Source organism: Pan paniscus, chromosome 10 (genome assembly GCF_029289425.2).
Source record: "Pan paniscus chromosome 10, NHGRI_mPanPan1-v2.0_pri, whole genome shotgun sequence".
In the NCBI taxonomy this organism is placed as follows: Eukaryota; Metazoa; Chordata; class Mammalia; order Primates; family Hominidae; genus Pan; species Pan paniscus.
In genome coordinates this window covers 129537253-129559029 of record NC_073259.2, presented here as the reverse complement: position 1 = coordinate 129559029, position 21777 = coordinate 129537253, and the positions used below count along the sequence as shown (strand labels likewise).

General features: G+C 51.6%; 1 protein-coding gene across 19 annotated transcripts in view; it reads left to right on the top strand.

Moving 5' to 3' along the window:
- The window catches only part of KDM2B (lysine demethylase 2B), a 170068-nt gene that overhangs the window by 125933 nt on the left and 22358 nt on the right, over positions 1-21777 (top strand). For all 19 annotated transcript variants that reach the window (XM_063593729.1, XM_063593725.1, XM_055096262.2 and 16 more), the window contains one exon: positions 20641-20865. In XM_063593729.1, the coding sequence (XP_063449799.1) occupies positions 20641-20865 (225 nt within the window). The remainder of the gene's footprint in view (positions 1-20640; positions 20866-21777) is intronic.

The window sequence follows — 21777 nt, the reverse complement described above, 5'->3', positions numbered from 1 at the left end:
CATCATGCTCTCCAGGCTCATTCCCCTTGGAGTATGTGTTGGTACTTCACTCCTTTTTATGGCCGAATCATAATTCCATCATAGGGATAGACTGCGTTTTGTTTATTCACAAATCAAATGGATATTTGAATCGTTTCTACCTGTGGCTATTGTGAATAAAACTGCTATGAACAGTGATGATAATTTTATTCATATTTTGGCCTCTTTACTCTCTCTCTCTCTTTTTTTTTTTTTTGAGATGGGAGTTTTGCTCTTGTCACCCAGGCTGGAGTACAGTGGCTCAATCTTGGCTCACTGCAACCTCTGCCTCCCTGGTTCAAGCTTTACTCCTGCCTCAGCCTTCCAAGTAGCTGGGATTACAGGCGTGTGCCACCATGCCTGGCTGACTTTTGTATTTTTAGTAGAGACAGGGTTTCTCCATGTTGGCCAGGCTGGTCTCAAACTCCTGAGCTCAGGTGATCCACCTGCCTCGACCTCCCAAAGTGCTGGGATTACAGGCATGAGCCACCCGAGCCCAGCCATTTACTGTCTTCTTTATCATCTCATTTTGATTTTTTTTTTTTTTTTCTTTGAGACAGAGTCTCATTGTCACCCAGGTGGAGTGCAGTGGTGCCATCTCGGCTCACTGCAACCTCCGTCTCCCAGGTTCAAGCGATTCTACTGCCTCAGCCTCCCAAGTAACTGGGGTTACAGATGCCCACCATCACACCCAGCTAATTTTTTGTAGTTTTAATAGAGATGGGATTTCACCATGTCAACCAGGCTGGTCTCGAACTCCTAACCTCAAGTGATCCGCCTGTCTTGGCTTCCCAAGGAGCTGGGATTACAGGCATGAGCCACTGCGCCCAACCTGTCATCTCATTTTGAATAATCTTTGGATTTGGGCTTTTGTTTGGAGTCTATGGTCCACAGAACTTCAGATCTTATTTCTCCAAGGTCCTTTTTTGGAGGATGATGGGCTAGACAATGGGATTGGTGCTCTGTTTAGGAAGCAAACCAACAGGGAGATTTTATCTTGTTATAAAAAAAAAAATCATTAAATTACAAAGCCTTGATTATAGGCCAGAATTAGGCTGGCATTTTACATATATTTAGCTTCTCATGTTTTTATGTGGGGGTGGTTTATAAAGTGAACCCACTTGTGTCGTTCAATTTGCCTCGCTGAGCCTTAGTGTGGATTTTGATAGGGAAATGAATAGAGAAGGGAAGTAACTTTCTAAGGTCAGCAAAGGCATTGGGAATGGGGTGAGTGGTGGAAAAACATGTCTCAGATCAATGCCAGTCACCTGTTAAATTAGTTAATTTTTAAAAATCCTGTGCACAGTCACACATCTTCCAGTGAATGTAAATATTTATTGGGTGGTTTTTGGTAACGTAAGGAGACATAATTAGGAGAAGAATTCTCACTTAACAGAAAGCTTAGTCTATTTAGAGGACTCATATGATGAATATATGTGGTTTTTAAATTCTTGTGGAACGACTCTCCAGGGGAAAAATAAAAAGCAATTAAGTAACATTAGGAATTTCCTTAAGAGAAATCACTGCAGCCCCTGGTCTGTCCTACTGTCACTGTTCGAATTACAGTTTTATCCAGGTAGCCCTGGAATGCTATGTTAAGTGGTTAGAAAGTTCCTTTTATTTACATTGTGTTAGAAAAATAACTCTCCAAAAGACCTTCTGCTTTTGCCGTTAAGGGGGGCAAGTCTCCTGAAGAGCAGAGACAAATGGTAAAATAATAGTAAAATAACTGAAGCGCGCATTCTCAATTGCTTGTTAGGCATATTACTTGTGTAGGAAGCAACCCTATGCAGGCCTCCTGCTCTGTTACTTTTTTTTGAGACAGGGTGTTGCTCTGTTGCCCAGGGTGGAGTGCAGTGGCATGATCTTGGCTCACTGAAACCTCTGCCTCCCAGGCTCAAGCGATTCTCCTGCCCCAGCCTCCCGAGTAGCTGGGATTATAGGCACGCGTCACCATGCCTGGCTAATTTTTTGTATTTTTAATAGAGACGGAGTCTCACCATGTTGGCCAGGTTGGTCTCGAACTCCTGACCTCGAGTGATCCACGCCCAAAGCCTGGGATTACAGGCATGGGTCACTTCTGTTCCCTTCTTAGGGGCATGTTTACAAATGATGCCCATTGGTCCAGGAGGGTACCAGCCCGTCATTGGTCTCAACATTAAAAGGATCCGTTCTGTTTCTCTGCCCTGAGCCTCTGGAAAATGATGTTCCCAAGCTTTAGCTGTGGCCTTTGTGACATGGGCACAAGGAAAGGGGTTTCACGCTGGAGAGCCCCTCCGCTTAGGTAAACCAGAGTCCACGGGGACAGCTGCTGCCCAGTCTGCCCTCCCCATGCCCATTCCTAGAAGTGGGCATGGAGAGGCTGGTGACTAATTCCAAGCGTCATTGTCTTCCTGTTTTCCCTCCTCCCTTCACCTTTGCACATTGCCTGACACGGCTGAGTCTGGGCAAAACCTCTTAGCAGCCAGGGGTCATTTCTGGGTTCTCACTCTCTGATAGGCAGATCAGAAATGTACACGACACCCAGAGAGAAAGCAGAGACATGAGTGACAATTGTGATGGAGGAGGACTCGGCTTCCATCTGTTTTTGTTTATTTCCACATCACATGGTGAAAGTTCTGGATCCAACTGGCTGGGTGGCATCAGCTTTGGGGAGCGCTTTCTAAGAATATAAGTTAAGGCTTGGCCCAGTGGAATTGGGGGAGGATTCAGTTTTTAGGGTCGCTAGAAGATGAGGTCAGACGGAGGGAGGGAGGGCCACCCAAAAGCACAGTGTACATGCTAAATTTTAAGTTGGCAATTCTGTTGGGCAAGGGCTGGCATAATTTGTATTGTATATATAGTCCAGCACACTATTAATACAAAACAGATATTGGATAATTGTGTGCACCAGTTAACTATAGGAAATTTGCTTTAGGGAAATAGAGAAGAAGCATTTTGCAAGTGTCAAAAGAGGAATTTGTAAGAGGTGTCAGGACAGTGGCCTTCCTAGTGTTTGGAGGGAACCCACTATGTTATCATGTCCTAACCATGGCCTCCCGGTTCCACAGTCGGCCCTTGCCAGATCAGACAGCAACCTGGCTATCCAAACCATACCTACCCACCTTGGAATTGGATTTGAACTGAGAATACAGAATTAATAGCATGTAGTAAGGGACACTTAATTTTCTTCTGCTTCAGCCTGAGTTTGTCACCGGCCTCATTTGGCATCCTCCTCCCTTGTCTCTGGCATGAAGCATTGGAGCGGTGCAGTTGAGAGCCCAGGCTCCAGTTGCCTACGGAGTCAGATCCAGGTCCTTTCCCTTCCTCGCGGCAATGCGCCTCAGTCTCCTCATCTGTCAAGTACCCACCTTATGGGGCTGTTTAAAGGAATAAGTGAGATCATGTCTACAGCAGACTTACCACTGGTCTGGCCCTTTGAACATGCTTAAAGCTGCTGTTATTGCCTGGGCCCTTGGAGGGAGGTCTTTCTCTGGATAGTATTATATAAGAGACTCTGGTCTTGAAAGCCACTTCCTAATTTTCTTTGGGCCTTCATTTCCTCACCTGTGAAGTGAAGGGGTCAGGAGAGACCCCCTTCTATCTCTGAAATGATATAAAGGGAGGAAGGGAGTTTGTGTTAGCGGCAACTTTTTTGTTTGTCCGCACTTTTTCTTTCCGCTCTTTGAGCCATGATAGTTGAGAATTGTGTCTTTTTACTTCCTTAAATTCAGAAGTGAGCTTTTGAGAGTCCTCAAAGGAAATCAACCTCAAGATAATTCTTTTGCTCCTGATTGGTAATGGGAAAAACCTTCGAGAAGAATTCCTGCTTACAGACATCTCTCTCTCTCTCCTTTTTTTTTTTTTTTTTTTTTTGAGACAGAATATCACTCTGTTGCCCAGGCTGGAGGGCAGTGGCACGATCTCGGCCCACTGCAACCTCTGCCTGCTGGGTTCAAGCGATTCTTGTGCCTCAGCCTCCTGAGCAGCTGGGATCACAGGTGTGCGCTACCATGACCTGTTAATTTTTGTATTTTTAGTAGAGACGGGGCTTCACTCTGTTGGCCAGGCTAGTCTTGAACTCCTAACCTCAAGCAATCCACCCTCCTCAGTCTCCCAAAGTGCTGGGATTACAGGTGTGAGCCACCGTGCCTGGCCTAGACATTTCTCTTGATGTATTATGTTATTTGGGTGACTCTATACCCCTGTAGGCTTGACCAATCACAATGAAGTGGAAGCATGATTGGCATGTTATGAGCCCCTCCTCTTTCTTTAGAGGCTGCCTACTGAGTAGAGTGGCCAGCAAGAGGTCAGATACAAACTTCAGACAACAAGGTGGCCTTTTTTTTTTTTTGAGATGGAGTCTCGCTCTGTCGCCCAGGCTGGAGTACAGTGGCACAATCTTGGCCCACTGCAACCTCTGCCTCCCAGGTTTAAGCAATTCTCCTGCCTCAGCCCCCCCAAGTAGCTGGGATTACAGGTGCGCACCACCACACCCAGCTAATTTTTGTATTTTTAGTAGAGACTGGGTTTCACCATGTTGGCCAGGCTGGTCTTGAACTCTTGACCTCAGGTGATTCACCCTCCTCAGCCTCCCAAAAGTGCTGGGATTACAGGCGTGAGCCACCGCGCCCAGCCATCAAGGTAGCTTTTAAAAAGCTGAGACCTTTGGGAATGGAGTGATGCGGGGTGGGGTGGGGGGGTTAGGGTGTATTCTTTCGCTTGTTGTTTCTGTTGCAACTTTGAGAAGATTCTGAAAAATATGAGGGGAGTGATGGCCGGGCATGGTGGCTCATGCCTGTAATCCCAGCACTTTGGGAGGCTGAGGTGGGCGGATCACTTGAGGCTAGGAGCTCCAGACCAGCCTGGCCAACATGGTGAGACCCCCCTCTTTACTAAAAATACAAAAATTAGCTGGGCGTGGTAGCGCCCACCTGTAATCCCAGCTACTCTGGAGGCTGAGGCACACGAATCGATTGAACCCAGGAGGTGGAGGTTGCAGTGAGCCGAGATCCACTGCACTCCAGCCTGGGCGACAGAGTGAGAGTCTGTCTCAAAAAAAGAGGAGAGTAAGGAAGGAAACTCAGAACAGATACGTTTCGGCAAAGAGCAAGTCGACTGGGATTTTTTCTATAGTGGGTGTGTAAATTTCAGACTTTAAAATCCACTCAGTAAAACTGACATCCCTGCTTATTCACTTTTGCCGACTCTGCTAGAAGCCTCCTGAGTTTTGTTTACAAGGTCTCCGGCACACAGCCTGCCTTCTTTGAAAGGCCAGGCCAGGACCAGCCTGCCCATCCCTTCTGTTCTCACTGGATTTCGTGGCCAGTGGCCTGGACGTGACTAACAGATGGCCATTGCAGAGCTGATCACCTGATTTCATGGCTTATTCTTGGGAAAGCCTCTGATCTTTTTACAGAAGGTTATCCATCCCTTGGTAGATCCTTCCCCTTGTATAGATGGAGAAACTGAACAGGTACAGGTGTTCATATTTAGTGTTACCTTGGACAGGTGGATGATACGTATGCCAAGTCCTCCTTAGCTTGTGTTTAGCTTTGGTTTTGATGCTTATAACAGCTTTGGTCGTTCTAGCTCATGGTCATGAGCTCTTTCAGAGAGGCTGCTGGCTTAAGTGCCCGATAGACTTTTTTTTTGAATGAATGAAGATCTATCTGGATTTCTAGCAACACTTTTCTTCAGGAGTGGGCTGCAGCTGGAGTGAGCACTAGGAACCTTTGCAGCTTAAGAATTCAGAAACCCACACCTCCCCAGCCAGCCTAAGGGGCAGCCAGTCTCCTAGGAGAGCTGGGTTCTGGCCTGCGACGTCCTCCACCTTTCGGAGGTCAACTCAGAAGGCGGTACCTGTCCAAGGGAGGGGGCGCCCACCTCAGGGCAGAGTCATGGCGTTCTGACAGCCCCCGTCAGGCGACTCTAGTGGAACTCCCGCCTGCACTACTTGACCCTGCAAAGGCGAACCCGAGTGCTGGAGGTGCAGCGCCAGGAGGCCGGCCCAGCCCAACCGCCCGCGTCGGGGGAGACTGGGCTCTCAGAGCTTATCCAGGCCAGCGGTCCTGCAGGCTCTGGGTCGGGGGTTCCCGGGTTCGTGCGCTTCAGGTCCTGGTCCTGCAGCGAGTGCAAACCCGGCAGCCCGTGTGCCTGCTGCAAGGGACCTGGGGACCCGCTCCTGGCGTCGGGTGCAGAGTCGTCCCCCACGGCCCGGGCGCCCCCGGGCTTCCGCGAGACGCCCCACGGGACCACACAAAAGACCCCACCCCAGGCCGGGCGCGCATTTCCTGTTGCAGCGCTGGCGGCGTGCAGCCACCCATGTGCATCCCGCGGCGCGCGGGCCAGGCCGGGCCGGGCGGGGCGCGGGGCACGCCCCCACGCAGCCCCAGTCCCCGCGCTCCGGCCGCGAGGGACCGCCCTCGGCGGCCCGCCCCCGTGTCACCGCAGGCCGGGCTCCCTTTGTGTGCGGCCCCAGCGCCGCGGCCGCGCCATTGGCCCGCCCGCCCGGGGGGCCAGCCCCTTCCTGGCTCGCCTCATGCATATGCATGGAGCCCCGGCCCTCCCCCGCCGGCCCCTCCCCGCCCCCTCCCGCGCGGGCGTGCGAGGCGCGCGGCGCGGCTCCCTCCTCGCGGCAGCGGGAGCCCGAGCCCGAGCCCGAGCCCGAGCCAGGGCGAGCCGAGCCTGCTCCGGGCGGGCGGCGGCGGCGGCGCCGCTCCAGCCATGTCAGCGCGCGCGAGCCTGGGCCCACCATGAGCCATGGCCATGTCCGTGAGCGCCGAGGACGACGACTATGAATCGGAGCCGGACCAGGTCGGCGGCCCGGGGTGGGGCTGAGGGAGGGACCCGCCGCACGACCTCCCGACCGCCTGTCTGACGCGCCGAGGGCGGCCGCGACGCCGCCGCCGCCGCGATGAGGAGAAAGTTTTGCTGCCGCTGCCGGCGGGGCGGCCGGGGCCGGGCCCGAGCGGGGCGTAGAGGAGCGCGGCAGGCCCGCAGCCGGCCCGGGCAGGGGGCGTGTGCGGCCGAGCGAGCGCGCTGGGGGCCATCGGGCACCGCGGGGACAATGTGGGCCGCCGGGCCTCGCCGTCGGGCGGGCCTGCCGGGCGCCGGCCACGGCCCGGGGCAAGTTGCCGGCGGCCGCGGGGCGCGCCGCGCCCTCCCCCGGCGCCCTCGCCCGCGGCCCACGCGCGTGCCAGCCGCCCCGGGAGCACCCGGACCCCGCGGGCGCCGGCACCTCCTGCCTCTGCGTTCGCAAAGTTGTGCCAGGACCCTCGGCCTCGGGGCTGGAGCGCTCCCAGGGCCCGTGGGCCCGACGGCCCGAGCTTTTGTCTGGGCGCCGCGCGCCCGCCGCCCGCCGTGGGCAGACGGAGACAGGAAGGGGTGCGAGCCGCGGGCCGGCGCGGGCCACCCGGAACCCGGGCGAATCCGCACAGCGGCAGCGGCGGCGGCGGCGGCGGAGGAAGCCGCGACCCCAGATGGCAGGAGTTGGCCTCGGTGGATTCAGAAGGAAAAGCAACCTCTCTCGGGACCAGGGGGAGAAATCTGTGTGTAAAACAAAGCCCTGGGTGTGTTTACGGCGTGAATTTACTCCGGGAAGGTTCGTGTTTAGGAAGAAGGCGAAGAAAGTTGAGGTTTTACGAAGTATAATCTGCAAAATAATACTTGGAACAGGACGCAGGCCAGGTAGACGTGTCCGAGGAATTAAGAATGGGATGGATTGAGTTAGCATGTGGCATTGGACGGACTTGGGTGCATAAAACGCTTATTTATAATCCTGGTGGGATAAAGGTGTTGTGGAATGACCCAGCCAAAATGTGGTAACTTTTTTTTTTTTTTTTCATCATTAGGTGCAATTGAGGAAGTGCTCTATAGGCTGCGCTTAAATCGTATCATACGTAGTATTAAGTGGTTTTACCTAACAGGCAGTTGATTTTTATTTTCTCAGCTTTGTTGGAGAATTTTCAGGCACGTGTGCGTTTTGAGGTGTTAGGAATCTCACGGCTCTTTCGGATTGGATTAACCCAGGGACGATTCAAGTGCTTTTGGCTTGAACTTTTATTAAGTCAGTAGCCCTACGTGTGAATGGCTCTCAAAGTCTTGTTCCATAGATCACACTTCAATTCCTGCTTTGAACATTTTCATTTCAGTTTGGGGTCTACTTAATCCTGCGACAGTTTGCCATTTCTGGGGCATTTGGTCATTCATTCGTAGGATGTCAGTATTCTGTGTCAGCTGGGCTTTGATGTCTCCACTGAGCTTTGGTGTTTCAGGATTGGGGTTCCTGTTAGCTGATTTTTGTTTGTTTTTTAAATTTGGTCATACCCTATGGCCTGTAGATACAATCTTTGACACTGCAAGACTTATTGTGTCTCTGGGCTTAAAAACATGTTTTCGGGTCCTGCCACTCCTGAGAGAAACTTCTGTTAAGAGAGGACCTGTAGGCCGTGCGCGGTGGCTCACACCTGTAATCCCAGCACTTTGGGAGGCCAACGCGGGTGGATCACTTGAGCTCAGGAGTTCGAGACCAGCCTGGCCAACATGGTGAAACCCTGTCTCTACTAAAAATACAGAAGTGAGCCCAGCGTGGTGGCTGGTGCCTTTAATCCCAGCTAATCAGGAGGCTGAGGCAGGAGAATCGCTTGAACCCAGGAGGCGGAGGTTGCGGTTGCAATGAGCCGAGATCGTGCCACTGCACTCCAGCCTGAGCGACGAGAGTGAGACTCTGTCTCAAAAAAACAAAAACAAAAACAAACAAACCTGTATTCACTGTAGCCAAATTTTTTCTTCCTCCTTCTCACATTGGTCAAGCCGATTGTGGCACTTGTGGAGTCCTTAGCAACGACTTGAGGTTGTATTGTTAACTTTAAGATGATTTTTTTTCCCCACTCAGTGCACTGAGGGAGACGACATCTAAGCCAGGGCAGTGGGGGGCAGGCTTGTCTCGTAGTCCCAACAGAGAAGGTGTTTGTCAGCTAAGGTACCCCGTAGTTGGGGGACACTCTCCTTGCCTCCCTGCATGCTTTCCTCAACAGTTTTCTCAGCCTGGGCCTGAGAAGAGTGGCTTCCTCTGAGGACCTCGAAAGCATTTGCATCTTCCAAAGCACAGCGAGGGTCTCTGGAGTCTCCAGCTTGCAGGCTCCAGACCCAGCTCTTCTCGAAGTTTCTCTGTACCTCTGTCCCACCCTGCCGAATGGGTTTGGCACCAAAGGAGAAGATCCTTCATGAGGAGAGGTTGCCAAGTCCTGGAGTGTGGATGAACAAGTAGACTCGCCCACCTGCTGGATGAAAGGACCCGTCGGAGGGAGGCCCTGGTGGGAGGCTGCTGCTGCCCCATCCATCTCTGTAGTTGGTGTAGCCCTCACGCCCACCCCATCAGAGTTTTGGCTGCTCCACCTTCCGAGCCTGTGTACTTCTCATCCCCACCTGAGACCTGTCGTGCTGCGCTGGCCTGTCTGCCCCATGCCTTCCCTCAGCAGCCTGGGTTTCCCCAAGTGTCACAGCCTGTGGGACAGGAGACAGGGGATGGGCCCGCGGTGAGCGAGCCATGTTGGCGGGAGACCCCTTGTGTGCTCTTTGCCGGTGTGCACCCTTGGCGGGAACTTCTCCCACAGACTTCATTTGCTTCTCTAGTACAAAATGTGTCAGAAAATTCTTCAGCTTACTTTCCAAGTTGAAGAGGTGTCTCCTAAAGGAGGGCTTTTAGAAGAATTCTTGTTCCATCTTGTTTTTTGTTTTGAGTCAGGGTCCTGCTCTGTCACGCAGGCTGGAGTACAGTGATATGATTATAACTCATTGCAGTCTTGAACTCCTGGGCTCAAGCGATCCTCCTGCCTCAGCCTCCTGAGTAGCCAGGACTACAGGCACGCATCACCACACTCAACTACTAATTTTTTTATTTTTTATTTATATAGAGATGGGGTCTTGATATGTTGCCCAGGCTGGTCTTGAACTTCTGGCCTCAATGATCCTCCTGTCTTGGCTTTCCAAAGTGTTGGGATTACAGGCATGAGCCACTGCGCCTGGCCAGTTTTTTTTTTTCTCTTGATGTGAAAATAGCTTCTATTATTTTTTCTATAAAAATGACTACAGGCTGGGTACAGTGGCTCATGCCGGTTATCCCAGCACTTATGGGAGGCTGAGGCAGGTGGATGGCTGGAGCTCGGGTGTTTGGGACCAGCCTGGGCAACATGGTAAAATCCCATCTACAAAAAAGTACAAAAATTAGCCAGGTATGGTGTCATGCACCTGTAGTCCCAGCTACTCGGAGGCTGAGGTGGGAGAATTGCTTGAGCGCAGGAGTTCGAAGCTGCAGTGAGTAGTGATGGCCCCATTGCATTCCAGCTTGGGTGACAGAGTAAGACCCTTTCTCAAAAAAATTTTTTTAAATAAAAATAAAAATGACTACAGCTTGTTGAAAAAATCAGGAAATTATGGAGAAGAAAATCTCTCAGAAATTTATGTGGTCATAGAACCATTGTTACCAATTATAGCTATTTTATTTTACTTTAAGTTCTGGGATACATGTGCAGAACGTGCAGGCTTGTTATATAGGTATACATGTGGCATGGTGGTTTGCTGTACTTATCAACCCATCTTCTAGGTTTTAAGCCCCACATGCATTAGGTATTTGTCTTAGTGCTTTTTTTTTTTTGAGACGGAGTCTCGCTCTGTTGTCCAGGCTGGAGTGCAGTGACGCGATCTCAGCTCACTGCAATCTCTGCTTCCTGGGTTCAAGCGATTTTTCCTGCCTCAGCCTCCTGAGTGGCTAGGACTACAGGTGTGCGCCACCATGGCCGGCTAATTTTTGTATTTTTAGTAGAGACGGGGTTTCACCATGTTGGTCAGGCTGGTCTCGAACTCCTGACCTTGTGATCCACCCGCCTTGGCCTCCCAAAGTGCTGGGATTATAGGCGTGAGCCACCACGCCTGGCCTCTTTTTTTTTTTTTTTTTTTGCTGAGGCAGGGTCTCACTTTGTTGCACAGGCTGGAGTGCAGAGGTGCCATCACACCTGGCTAATTTTTGTATTTTTTGTAGAGATGCGATTTTGCTGTGTTGCCCAGGCTGGGCTCGAACTCCTGGGCTCAAACGATATGCTGCCTCAGCCTCCCAAAGTGCTGGGATTACAGGTGTGAGCTACCACACCTGGCCTATAGCTTCTTAAACAGTGAAATTTTGCCAGCCGGGCGCGGTGGCTCACGCCTGAAATCCCAACACTTTGGGAGGCTGAGACGGGCGAATCACAAGGTCAGGAGTTCGAGACCAGCCTGGCCAACATGGTGAAACCCCGTCTCTACTAAAAATACAAAAAATTAGCTGGGCATGGGGCAGATGCCTGTAATCCCAGCTACTAGGGAGGCTGAGGTAAGAGAATCGCTTGAACCTGGGAGGCAGAGGTTGCAGTGAACTGAGATTGTGCCACTGCACTCTGGCCCAGGCAACAGTACGAGACTCCGTCTCAAAAAAAAAAAAAAAAGTGAAATTTTAGGACAGGGGCCTCTGATCCTTCTTGAAAATGTATGCAAAAGTTCTGTTACTTTGTGCCTATATTACATTTTTGGAGGAAGAGGTCTTTAGCTTTCCTCAGATTCTTCAGAGGTCCTCCCATCCCCTGGGCTTTCTGGTAGTTCTTGTGTTTTTAGTCTCTTGCTCCTTACTCTCTCTATATTAAAAAACCCAGAGCCTGGAGTCTACAGGCGTGTGTTAAGGGGCCTGCAACACTCTGGTAAAATCCAGCTTTTCCTGGGCTGTCCATTATGCTTGCAGATTTGAGGACAGGAATAATACTGAGATAAATACAGCTGTGTCGTGCGATACAGTACAACATTAGCATGCACAAAGAAATCGGGGGGCCTGTGGCCTTCCCTTGTGGGGCTGTCCGTGTAATGTTATTTGGAGTACTTTGGCAGAAAACTTGGGACTGTCTTAATTGTAAAAACATATAGCTACATTTTACTGTTTTTCTCACTTCTCTTGACAGTTGAAACTTGTAACTGCTCCCTTCTTGAAACTTGCCTGGCTCTTGTGATGCCACAGCCTCCTACTGCTTGTCTGGCCTTTCTGGCCATTTCTCAGCAGGTTGGTTTTCCTCACCTGCCCGTTGAATGTTTTCAGTCTTGAAGGGACTGTTGGAGATTCTCTTTTCACTCTTCCATTCCCCCTGGACATCCTCACGGACTTAACTAGTTTGAACACCTATGCAGTGTCGGTTCCCAGGTGTGTACCTTAGCTCTGGTTCCACCTGCTTGCTGGGCAACACCTTCCTTGGCTGTCCCATGGGCCCCTTGGATTCCACATGCCCACAGCAGTCCTTGTTTCTTCCCCTCTCCCGAGCCCCCTTGTTCTTCTGTTGCTCAAGTCGGAAACCTCAAAGTCCTCCTGAAGTCTGCTTGCATACCCCATGTTCAGCCAATCACCGGGTCTTCTAAAACTGGGTCTGCTTCTAAAGCATCTCCTGAATCATCCCCTCCTCTTCATTCCTTCCATTCCTTCTGCTCCTGCCTTCATCATCTTCAGCTGATCTCCCTGTCTTTTGTCTTGCCCACTGCCCCAAAAATATCCACTCCCCTCACTGTTGCCAGAATACAGTCATGTTGTGAAGCCTTTAACTTACTGCGATGGGTCCAGTTCCCTACTGTGGTAGATGAGGCCCTGCAGGATGAGGCTCCAGCCACTTCAGAGCTGTTTTCCAGCAGCTGTGTCGAGCTATTTGCAGTTCCTTGAATGTGTCACGCAGTTTCACATCTCTCTCTTGCTCTTCCTTCTGCCTAGAATATCCACTTCGTAACCCCACTCCCACCCCTGGCACGCACGCAGGGTCCTGTTCTCCCTCTAAGACCCACCTTAGTCACCACCTCCTATGTTCTGGGGTGCTTTTTCCAGCCTCCCTTATCCATGATATGAGGCATCTCTTCTGGGTTAGCATGCCAGGGTCCAGACTTCAGAGCCACTGCCTGGGTCTGTATCTCAGCTTTCTCATTCATTGATAGTATGACATCGGGCGGATGACTTAACTGTGCCATGCCTCAGTTTCCTCACTTGTAGATGGAGATAATAGTAATTCCTTCCTCATAGATTATTGATACAGAGTGTGGTGGTTCACGCCGGTAATCCTAAAGCTTTGGGAGCCTGAGGTGGTAGGATTGCTTGAGGCTAGGAGTCCAAGACCAACCTGGGTTACATAGCAAGACCCCATCCCTACCAGAAAAACAAAAAAGATTGTTGATACAGATATTGATGAATGACTAGCACTTAAGTAAGTGTTACCTTTTGGCCAGGTTCGATGGCTCACACCTGTAATCCTAGCACTTTGGGAGGCCAAGTCGGTTGGGTCACTTGAACCCAGAATATCGAGACCAGCCTGTGTGACATAGTGGGACTCCATCCCTCAAAAAAAAGGAAAAAGAAAATAAAAATTAGCTGGTGTGGTGGCACATGCCTGTATCTCGGCTGCTAAGGAGGCTGACGTGGGAGGATCACCTGAGCCCTGGGAAGTCGAGGCTGCGGTTAGCTGAGATCACGCCACTGCACTCCAGCCTGGGTGACAGAGCGAGACCCTGTCTCAAAAACAGCTCTGCCACTGGAGTGCAGGGGCACGATCTCGGCTTACTGGAACCTCCACCTTCTGGTTTAAGTGATTCTCCTGCCTCAACCTAGATGTTAGTTTTTAATGTCATCATAATGATGTTGCATCGCATTTATGTGGTTGCATGTCTTTCTTCTTCCAGAGTGAATGCCTTTCAGACTAGGGAACACATTTTACTCATTTCTGTAGTTCTAGCACTTAGCATCAAATCAGATACATAATTCACAGCCAGGAAACACTTGGGTTGGTGGATGTGGGAATTAGGGGGTTAATGAATGAGTCTCCAGTGCAAGTTACATACTCTATTAGTTAGTGATGTTAAGCATCTTTTCATGTGCTTACTGGCCATTTGTAGATCTTTTTTGGAGAAATAGCTATTTAAATCCTTTGCCCATTTAAAAATTACCTATTCATCTCTTTATTATTGAGTTGTCGGAGTTCTTTGTATATTCTAAGTACTAACTGCTTGCTAGATACATGATTTACAAATATTTTCTCCCATTCTGTGGGCCTTTGCACATGATAGTGCCCTTTGAAGCACCAAAGTTTTTTTTTTTTTTTTCTGAGATGGAGTTTCACTCTTGTTGCCCAGGCTGGAGTGCAGTGGTGTGATCTTGGCTCACCGCAACCTCCGCCTCCTGGGTTCAAGCGATTCTTTTGCCTCAGCCTCCTGAGTAGCTGGGATTACAGGCATGTGCAACCACACCTGGCTAATTTTGTATTTTTAGTAGAGATGGGGTTTCTCCATGCTTGTGAGGCTGGTCTCCAACTCCCAACCTCAGGTGATCCTCCCGCCTTGGCCTCCCAAACTGCTGGGATCACAGGCGTGAGCCACCATGCCCAGCAAAAGTTTTTAATTTTGATGAAGTCGAATTTATCTTTTTTTTTTGACACCTGTGCTTTTGGTATCATATCAGAGAAACCCTTGCCTAATTCAAAGTCATAAAGATTTACACTTGTATTTTCTTCTAAGAGGTTTATAATTTTAGCTGTGTGTTTAGGTCTTTGATCCATTTTTGAGTTAATTTGTATATGTGGTGTGAGGTAGGGGTCTATCTTTGTTCTTTTGCGTGTGGATAGCTATTCGTCCCAGCACCATACGTTGAAAAGACCATTCTTTACCCAACTGAATTGCCTTGGCATCCTTGTTAAAAATCATTTGGTCAAAATATGACTTTATTTCTGGACTCTCAATTGTGTTTCATTGATCTATAGGTCTGTCTTTATGCCACTACTATCACAGCCTTGTTTATTGTAGCTTTGTAGTGAGTTTTGAAATCAGAAAGTGTGTGTCTTTCTTTTTTTTTTTTTTTTTTTTGAGGCAGAGTCTTGCTCTGTTGCCAGGCTGGAGTGCAGTGGCGTGATCTTGGCTCACTACAACCTCTGCCTCCCGGGTTCAAGTGATTCTCCTGCCTCAGCCTCCCGAGTAGCTGGGACTACAGGCGTGTGCCACCATGCCCAGCTAATTTTTGTATTTTTAGTAGAGACAGGGTTTCACCAGGTTGAGCAGGATGGTCTCAATCTCTTGACCTTGTGATCTGCCCACCTCAGCCTCCCAAAGTGCTGGGATTACAGGAGTGAGCCACCGTGCCCAGCCTTTTTAGATGGAGTTTCACTCTTGTTGCCCAGGCTGGAGTGCAATGTCATGATCTTGGCTCACTGTAACCTCCACCCCCTGGGTTCAAGTGATTCTCCTGCCTCAGCCTCCCAAGTAGCTGGGATTACAGGCACATGCCACCACGCCTGGCTAATTTTGTATTTTTAGTAGGGATGGGGTTTCACCATGTTGGACAGGCTGGTCTTGAACTTGTGACCTCAAGGGATCCACCTGCCTCGGCCTCCCAAAGTGCTGGGATTATAGGTATGAGTCACCGCCCCCACCCCCCATCCCCCTATTTTTTTAAGATTGTTTTGGCCATTCCAGGTCTTTTGCATTTTCATGAATTTTAGGATAATGTGTCCATTTCTGCAGAAAAGTCAGTTGAGTTTTTGTTTTGTTTTGTTTTTTTAATTCTTGTTTTGTTTTTGAGACAAGGTTTTATTCTGTCGTCCAGGTTGGATGCAGTGGCTTGATCTCAGCTCAGTGCAACCTCTGCTTCCTGTGCTCAAGTGATTCTCCAGCTTCAGCCTCCTGAGTAGCTCGGACTACAGGTGTGTGACAGCACACTCAGCTAGTCTTTTTATTTTTTTGGAATCTTGCTTTGTTGGCCAGGCTGGTCTTGAACTCCTGAGCTCAAGCGATCTGCCTATCTTGGCCTCCCAAAGTGCTGAGATTATAGGCGTGAGCCACTGTGCCCAGCCCCAGTTGGGATTTTGCTTGGGGTCGCGTTGAGTCTGTTGATCACTTTGGGGAGTATAACCGATCTTAACAATATTAAATCTTCCAATTCATGAACACGGATGTCTTTCCTTTAATTTAGGTTAATCCAAGTAATTTTAATCCCTATAATTTAGAGCTGAGGGATTGAGAAGGTTCTGTCCGTGCATTTTCTGGTGGATAATATCTGGTAGACCAGAGGAACTCAAATATTGGTGGGATGAATGAATAAACCTTGATAGCATTCACTTAAAGGACAATGCTTTTGAGTTGCTGATGGAGAAGAGGTGTAGGAATACCAAGATGTGTGTGTGTGTGTGTGTGTGTGTGTGTGTGTGTATGTTTCCGATCTTCCTAACCTTTCATAGTGGGCTGAGGATATGGTTCCTGGGCTGATAAAATCAACAAGTCGCCTTGGTGTTGGGGATGCTGGTTCGTAAATGAATGTCTGGGGATGCCGTCACTTCCGTTGCTGGGACAGGGGTAGGACAGAGTGGAAGTTAGAATTGGTGTTTGAGGCCAGGCACAGTGACTCATGCCTGTAACCCCAGCACTTCAGGAGGCTGAGGCGGGCAAATCACTTGAGGCCAGGAGTTTGAGGCCAGCCTGGCCAACATGACGAAACGCTATCTCTACTAAAAATATAAAACTTAGCTGGGCTTGGTGGTGCACACCTGTAATTCCAGCTATTCGGGAGGCTGAAGCACAAGAATTGCTTGAACCCGGGAGCCAGAGATTATAGTGAGCCAAGATGACGCCACTGCACTCCAGCCTGGGTGACACAGTGAGACTCTATTTCAAAAAAGAAAAAAAAAAAGAAAAGAAAAGAATTTGCGTTTGAAACTTTGGGTAGCACCCAAAAGATATCAGGACAGAGAAAGCTGTGTGCCGAAAGGAGAGAGCTCTGGCAGACTCACCTTCCTTTTTATTCCATTTGTCCCTTTTTGTGTCACTGTTTTCTGTATTCTGCCATCACGTTTCCTGGTTGGGTCTTCAGAGTCCCAGTTGGACTTTTTAATGGAGGCCTCCGAGGTCTGTCTTACCTGTGGGTTTTTCAGTGGGCTTCATTAGGATCCTGCATTGCTCTGTTGTTGAACCAACTCTTGATGAGCCAGGCGGGGCCACTGCCGGCAGCAGAAACCTTCCTGGCCTGATTTGGCAGTGGCTAGACAGGGCCTCATCAAGGTCTCGAGAGACTGCAGCTTCTCACACCTCTTCTTTCAGGATGTTGTCTGGTATGTGCTCTGTGATTTTCCCAGATGTCTCAACTGCTGTTGAGGTCCAGGCAGGTTTTCCATAGGCTGGAAGAGAAGGTGCTTTGGTTGGTGCAGGCAAATGGGCTTGTTTTGCAGTGACACAGGAGCTTCGAGACTCAGACTGGATTGGCCCAACGTTTTTACTTGCCCAGACACTGTCCTCGGGGCAGGGAGGCCAGAGGCACTCAGTGGCTATTGATACCTGGCGTTCCTTTGAACTCCTGGAATTTTTTCAGTTTTTTACCAGAGAAGCTCGTCTTTAGACTCTCCAGCTCCGGGGATCTGGTTTTGTCCTGGGAGGTGGCCCACACGCTGGCCACTTCACACCTGACTGGAGGCCTCAGACGCCGCCCATAGCATTGCCTGTGTTCCAGGTATTTGAAGAGTGAGCTGGTAACAGGGCACCTGTCCTTTGGAGGGGTAGAATCAGAAAGTGCTATTGTGGGCTGTGATGACAGGGAGAAAGGTTTTTGGATTTCCGCTTCTCTGGAAGTAGCCGTGCTTCTCTGCACCTCTTGTTGGCACCCTTCGCACTGAGGCATCGTGGCACTAGCTGGGAAGCCCTTCCAGGAGCATGTGGCCATCCCAGTGGGTCTGTGGGCCCCTCGCTGCACTTCGCACATGCATTTGCTGTGGTTTAGTGTGTTCAGTGCACAGCACCAGAGTCCACGCATCATGCTGGTTCCATGACCACAGGCAAATTACTGGCTTCATGAAGGCATCCTCTGCAGGGCTGTTATTGGGAAAGTTAGGTAATATCATCAGTAAAGTGATGGCCACGGTGCCCGCAGATGGGGGTGCTCAGGGAATCCCTGCCCTCACACGGCATGGCCGTCATCTCGGTCCTCAGCGCTGCCTGCCTGGCCTTGGCTGCTCTGTCGGCTGCTCAGCTTCAGGTTCACAGTCTGCTCTGCGCCATTCTCAAATCCAGGAAGCTCTGAAAACTGATCTCGTTTTACTTCTCATGTGGGCAGCCAGACCTGACTCGGATGGACGTGTATAGTGTGTGGTGGACTTGGCCCCCGAAAGGTGCTAATCGCAGTGGGACTATGCGAGTATGTTGGGGGCATCCGGCCCTCATTGTAAGGATGGATTTCTTCCTTTTTTGTTTTTTGAGACAGGGTCTTGCTCTGTCTCCTAGGCTGGAGTACAGTGGATGATCACAGCTCACTGCCACCTCAAACTCCTGGGCTCAAGCAATCCTCCCACCTCAGCCTCCTGAGTAGCTGGGTCTGCAGGTGCACACCACCACACCTGGCTAATTTTAAAAATTTTTTGTAGGTCTCACTATGTTGCCCTGGCTGATGTTGAACTCCTGACCTCAAGTGATCCTCCCACCTCAGCCTCCCAGCGTGCTGGGCTTATAGGCGTGAGCCACCATTCCTGGCGCCCTTTGCTGCTTTGGATGGTCCCTTTACCCAGGTGACTGGTGGTGGCCAGCTTGCCTGTGGGTGGCCCTGCAGTCCAGGGCTTGCCCTCCCTGTGACAAGGCCTTCTGCTGGGCTGCCCCAGAGCAGAGGGCAGGCATGACTGAAGGTCCTGAGCAGCTGGGGAAGACCAGTGGGAGATGAGGGTGGTAGAGCCGGGGAGCACCTCCCTTTCCTCTTTGGGGTTCACAGCAGATTGAGCAGGGTAGAGGCCCAGAGCTCCAGTGCTTCCTGAGGGGCCACTCGGGCTGATGGGGGCCTGGAAGCTCCTTGAATGCTGCGGGAAGGTGAATCGGAGGGAGGGGTCTGCTTAGGTGTTGACAGCAAAGTGGGTGGCACGTGAGGCTGCGGGCTTTCTACAGGGACCACTGCACTGGAGAAGAAAGTTGATGGTGGCCAGGCTGTATTCGAGGAGAAAGGGGGGCTGTTTTTCTTCCTATGCAGTTGGAAGTTTCTAGGAAGCCCCTAGGGTGCAGGGAGTTGTGTGTGTTGTGAGAAGGGGGTTCCTGTGATGTGGACCTTCTTCTCCATTGGAGTGTATGAATAGTAACAGCTCTTCTGGGTCTGTGTGCTCCCAAAAGTATGGGGTTTTGTTTGGGGATTCAAGTATGACAAGTCACTGAAATGAAGAGGGTGGGACTCTGGACCAAAGGGTGTTCAGTTAGCTGAAAAGGGGCTTTAGGCGTTAGATGCCGTTAGGTCAGCTGGTTTCCAGGGTGACCACGTGTCTCCCTGACAGGGACTTCACCATTTCTCAGCCACCCCAGGCTCTCCAGAAAGATGCCACAGACAAGAAAAGCTCTCCCATCCTGGTCCCTCCCACTACAGGTCCCAGGTGGACAGGGGACCTCTGTGGACAGTGTCCTCAGCAGCTAGCTTAGGGCTCCCCCGTAGATCCTGGGTCTGCAGGAAGCTCTGGGGCTGGGAACCAGGGGGCAGGGGCTGTGGCTGTCCCATTTTCCTGGCTTAGCTACTAGCCCAGCTCTCTGTCCACCTACTGTCTCTCTCTTCTGTGAGTCCCAGGGAAGGGAGCATTTGGAGCCCATCTAGGGAAGATCTGAGTAGTCAGGGACCTAAAGGTTACTATCCCATCCTCCCTGGGGTGGCTCCGGTTTGTTGAGTGCATTCTGCATGCCAGGCTGGCTCGTAGAGAGGTGCAGTGGTGCACAAGACACCTGTGGTGAGTGCCCTCCTGTGCCCTCCCTGTGTCTCAAAGGGAAGGAACAGATGATTACCATCATGAGCGCTCTAACAGGATCCCCCAGAGGGGCCCTGAACCCAGTGCAGGTGGGCAGTAGGGGCTTCCAGAAGAAAGCAGCCTGTAAACTGACCAGACGGGATGAGTGGGCATCAGCCAAGTGGCTTGGGCGGGGGTGGGGTTGGCCTTCCGGGCTGGGGGAACAGAGACCGATTGTGTGGCCCCTTGCGGTCTTCCTTGGGGAGCAGACGGAGGTGGGAAAGGTGGGCAGGGTCCGAGCCTGTGGGTGCAGCCATGGAAGGTCTCGAGCTGTGTGCTGCGGCAAGAAGCACGCGCCCTCTGTCGTCCTCTCCTAGAGCTGCCATAACGGGTGGCTTAAAACAACCGGCCTTTCTTCTCTCCCGGTTCTGGAGGCCAGGAGTCTGAAGTCAAGGTGTGGGCTGGCGGGCCGGGCTGGCCCTGCGGGCTCTAGGGGAGGGTCCTTCCCCGCGCCTCCAGCTCCTGGTATGTGCTGCCATCCTGGGCACTTCTTGGCTTGTAGACAGGGCTCCAGTCTGTGGAAGGCCTGTGTCTTCACACACGTTCTCTACGTGCGTGTCTGTCTCTGTGTCCAAAGGCTCCCCTTTCGTAAGGACACCAGTCATACTGGATTAGCGTTCACCTGAATTACCTCGTTTAACCTGACGGTCTCTGCAAAGCCCCCATCTCCAAATAAAGATCACACTCTGAGGAATGGGGTTTAGAGCCCCCATCGTGTCTTTCTGGGGGTACACAGTTTGCTCCCTAACACCCTTTCTGGGGGTCTGGCCGTGCCTCCAGTCTCCCCATCTGACCAGTCGTGTTTGTTCCCCTGCAGAACCGGGCTGTGGGTCGGCCCAAGGGGAAGCTGGGCCCGGCCTCCGCGGTGAAGTTGGCCGCCAACCGGACAACGGCAGGAGCTCGGCGGCGCCGGACGCGATGCCGCAAGTGCGAGGCCTGCCTGCGGACCGAGTGCGGAGAGTGCCACTTCTGCAAGGACATGAAGAAGTTCGGGGGCCCCGGGCGCATGAAGCAGAGCTGCATCATGCGGCAGTGCATCGCGGTGAGTGCGGCCCCCGCCCAGCCCTGCGCTCGATTCAGGCCCCTGCGTGCCGGCCCGCGTGTCTGACCGCTGCTCGCTCTGGCCGCCCCTCCGCACACAGAGAAGCCGGGGCTGTGGACTCCCCGAGAGCTCTTCCTGTGGACGGGAAGGCGCTGGCCGCTTCGCAGGCTCAGGCCTCCTGCTCCTTCCCTCCCAGGGTGCTCAGGTACTTTGAAGTTGCTGCCATTAAAGATGACAGGCAGCCTGTCCTGTCTGTGACCCCGTTGCCAACATTACGGTTCTGGGTGACGGTTCTGGGCCCTTCCTTCCTTCCTTCCGGCCCTGCCTTCAGAGTCAGAAGTCTGGGTGGAAGGTCAGCGCCCCATCTCAGGGGGCTGCCCCCAACAAGGAGTGATTTATGGTACTGAGGAGCCGCGCCCGGGAGAGCCCGGCCCGCCCCTCCACACCGCCTGGCCTCAGCTCCGGCAGTGGCCCCGCGCCGCTGGTCTCGTCCCCAGACAGGGCAGTGGACATGGACTTCGCAACGGGGCGAGGTCGCGGGGTTTGCCCTTGAATTCCCTTGTACACACCCACATGCTCTGCCTTCCTCAGGGCGCTGCTCCCCGGGGGCCGGCGGTCCTCCCTGTGGAGGAGTCATCTCCCAGTCCCCGTGGAAAAGCAGGCTCGGCTGGAGGGACGGGATTCCTCGGCCCCGGTGCGCTCATCTGCAGGCCCAGCCTGGCATAGGGTGAGCCCTTCCTCCTTGGCTGTCGATGCCCCGCAGGCCCAGACACCTCAGCCATCTCCTTCCACGCATATTTCTTGTGTTTTGTTTTTTGAAATTGTGGTAAAAAAATACATTAATCATTTTTAAGTATGCAGTACAGTAGTATTACCATATGCACGTTTTTGGGAAGCTGATCCCTAGAACTT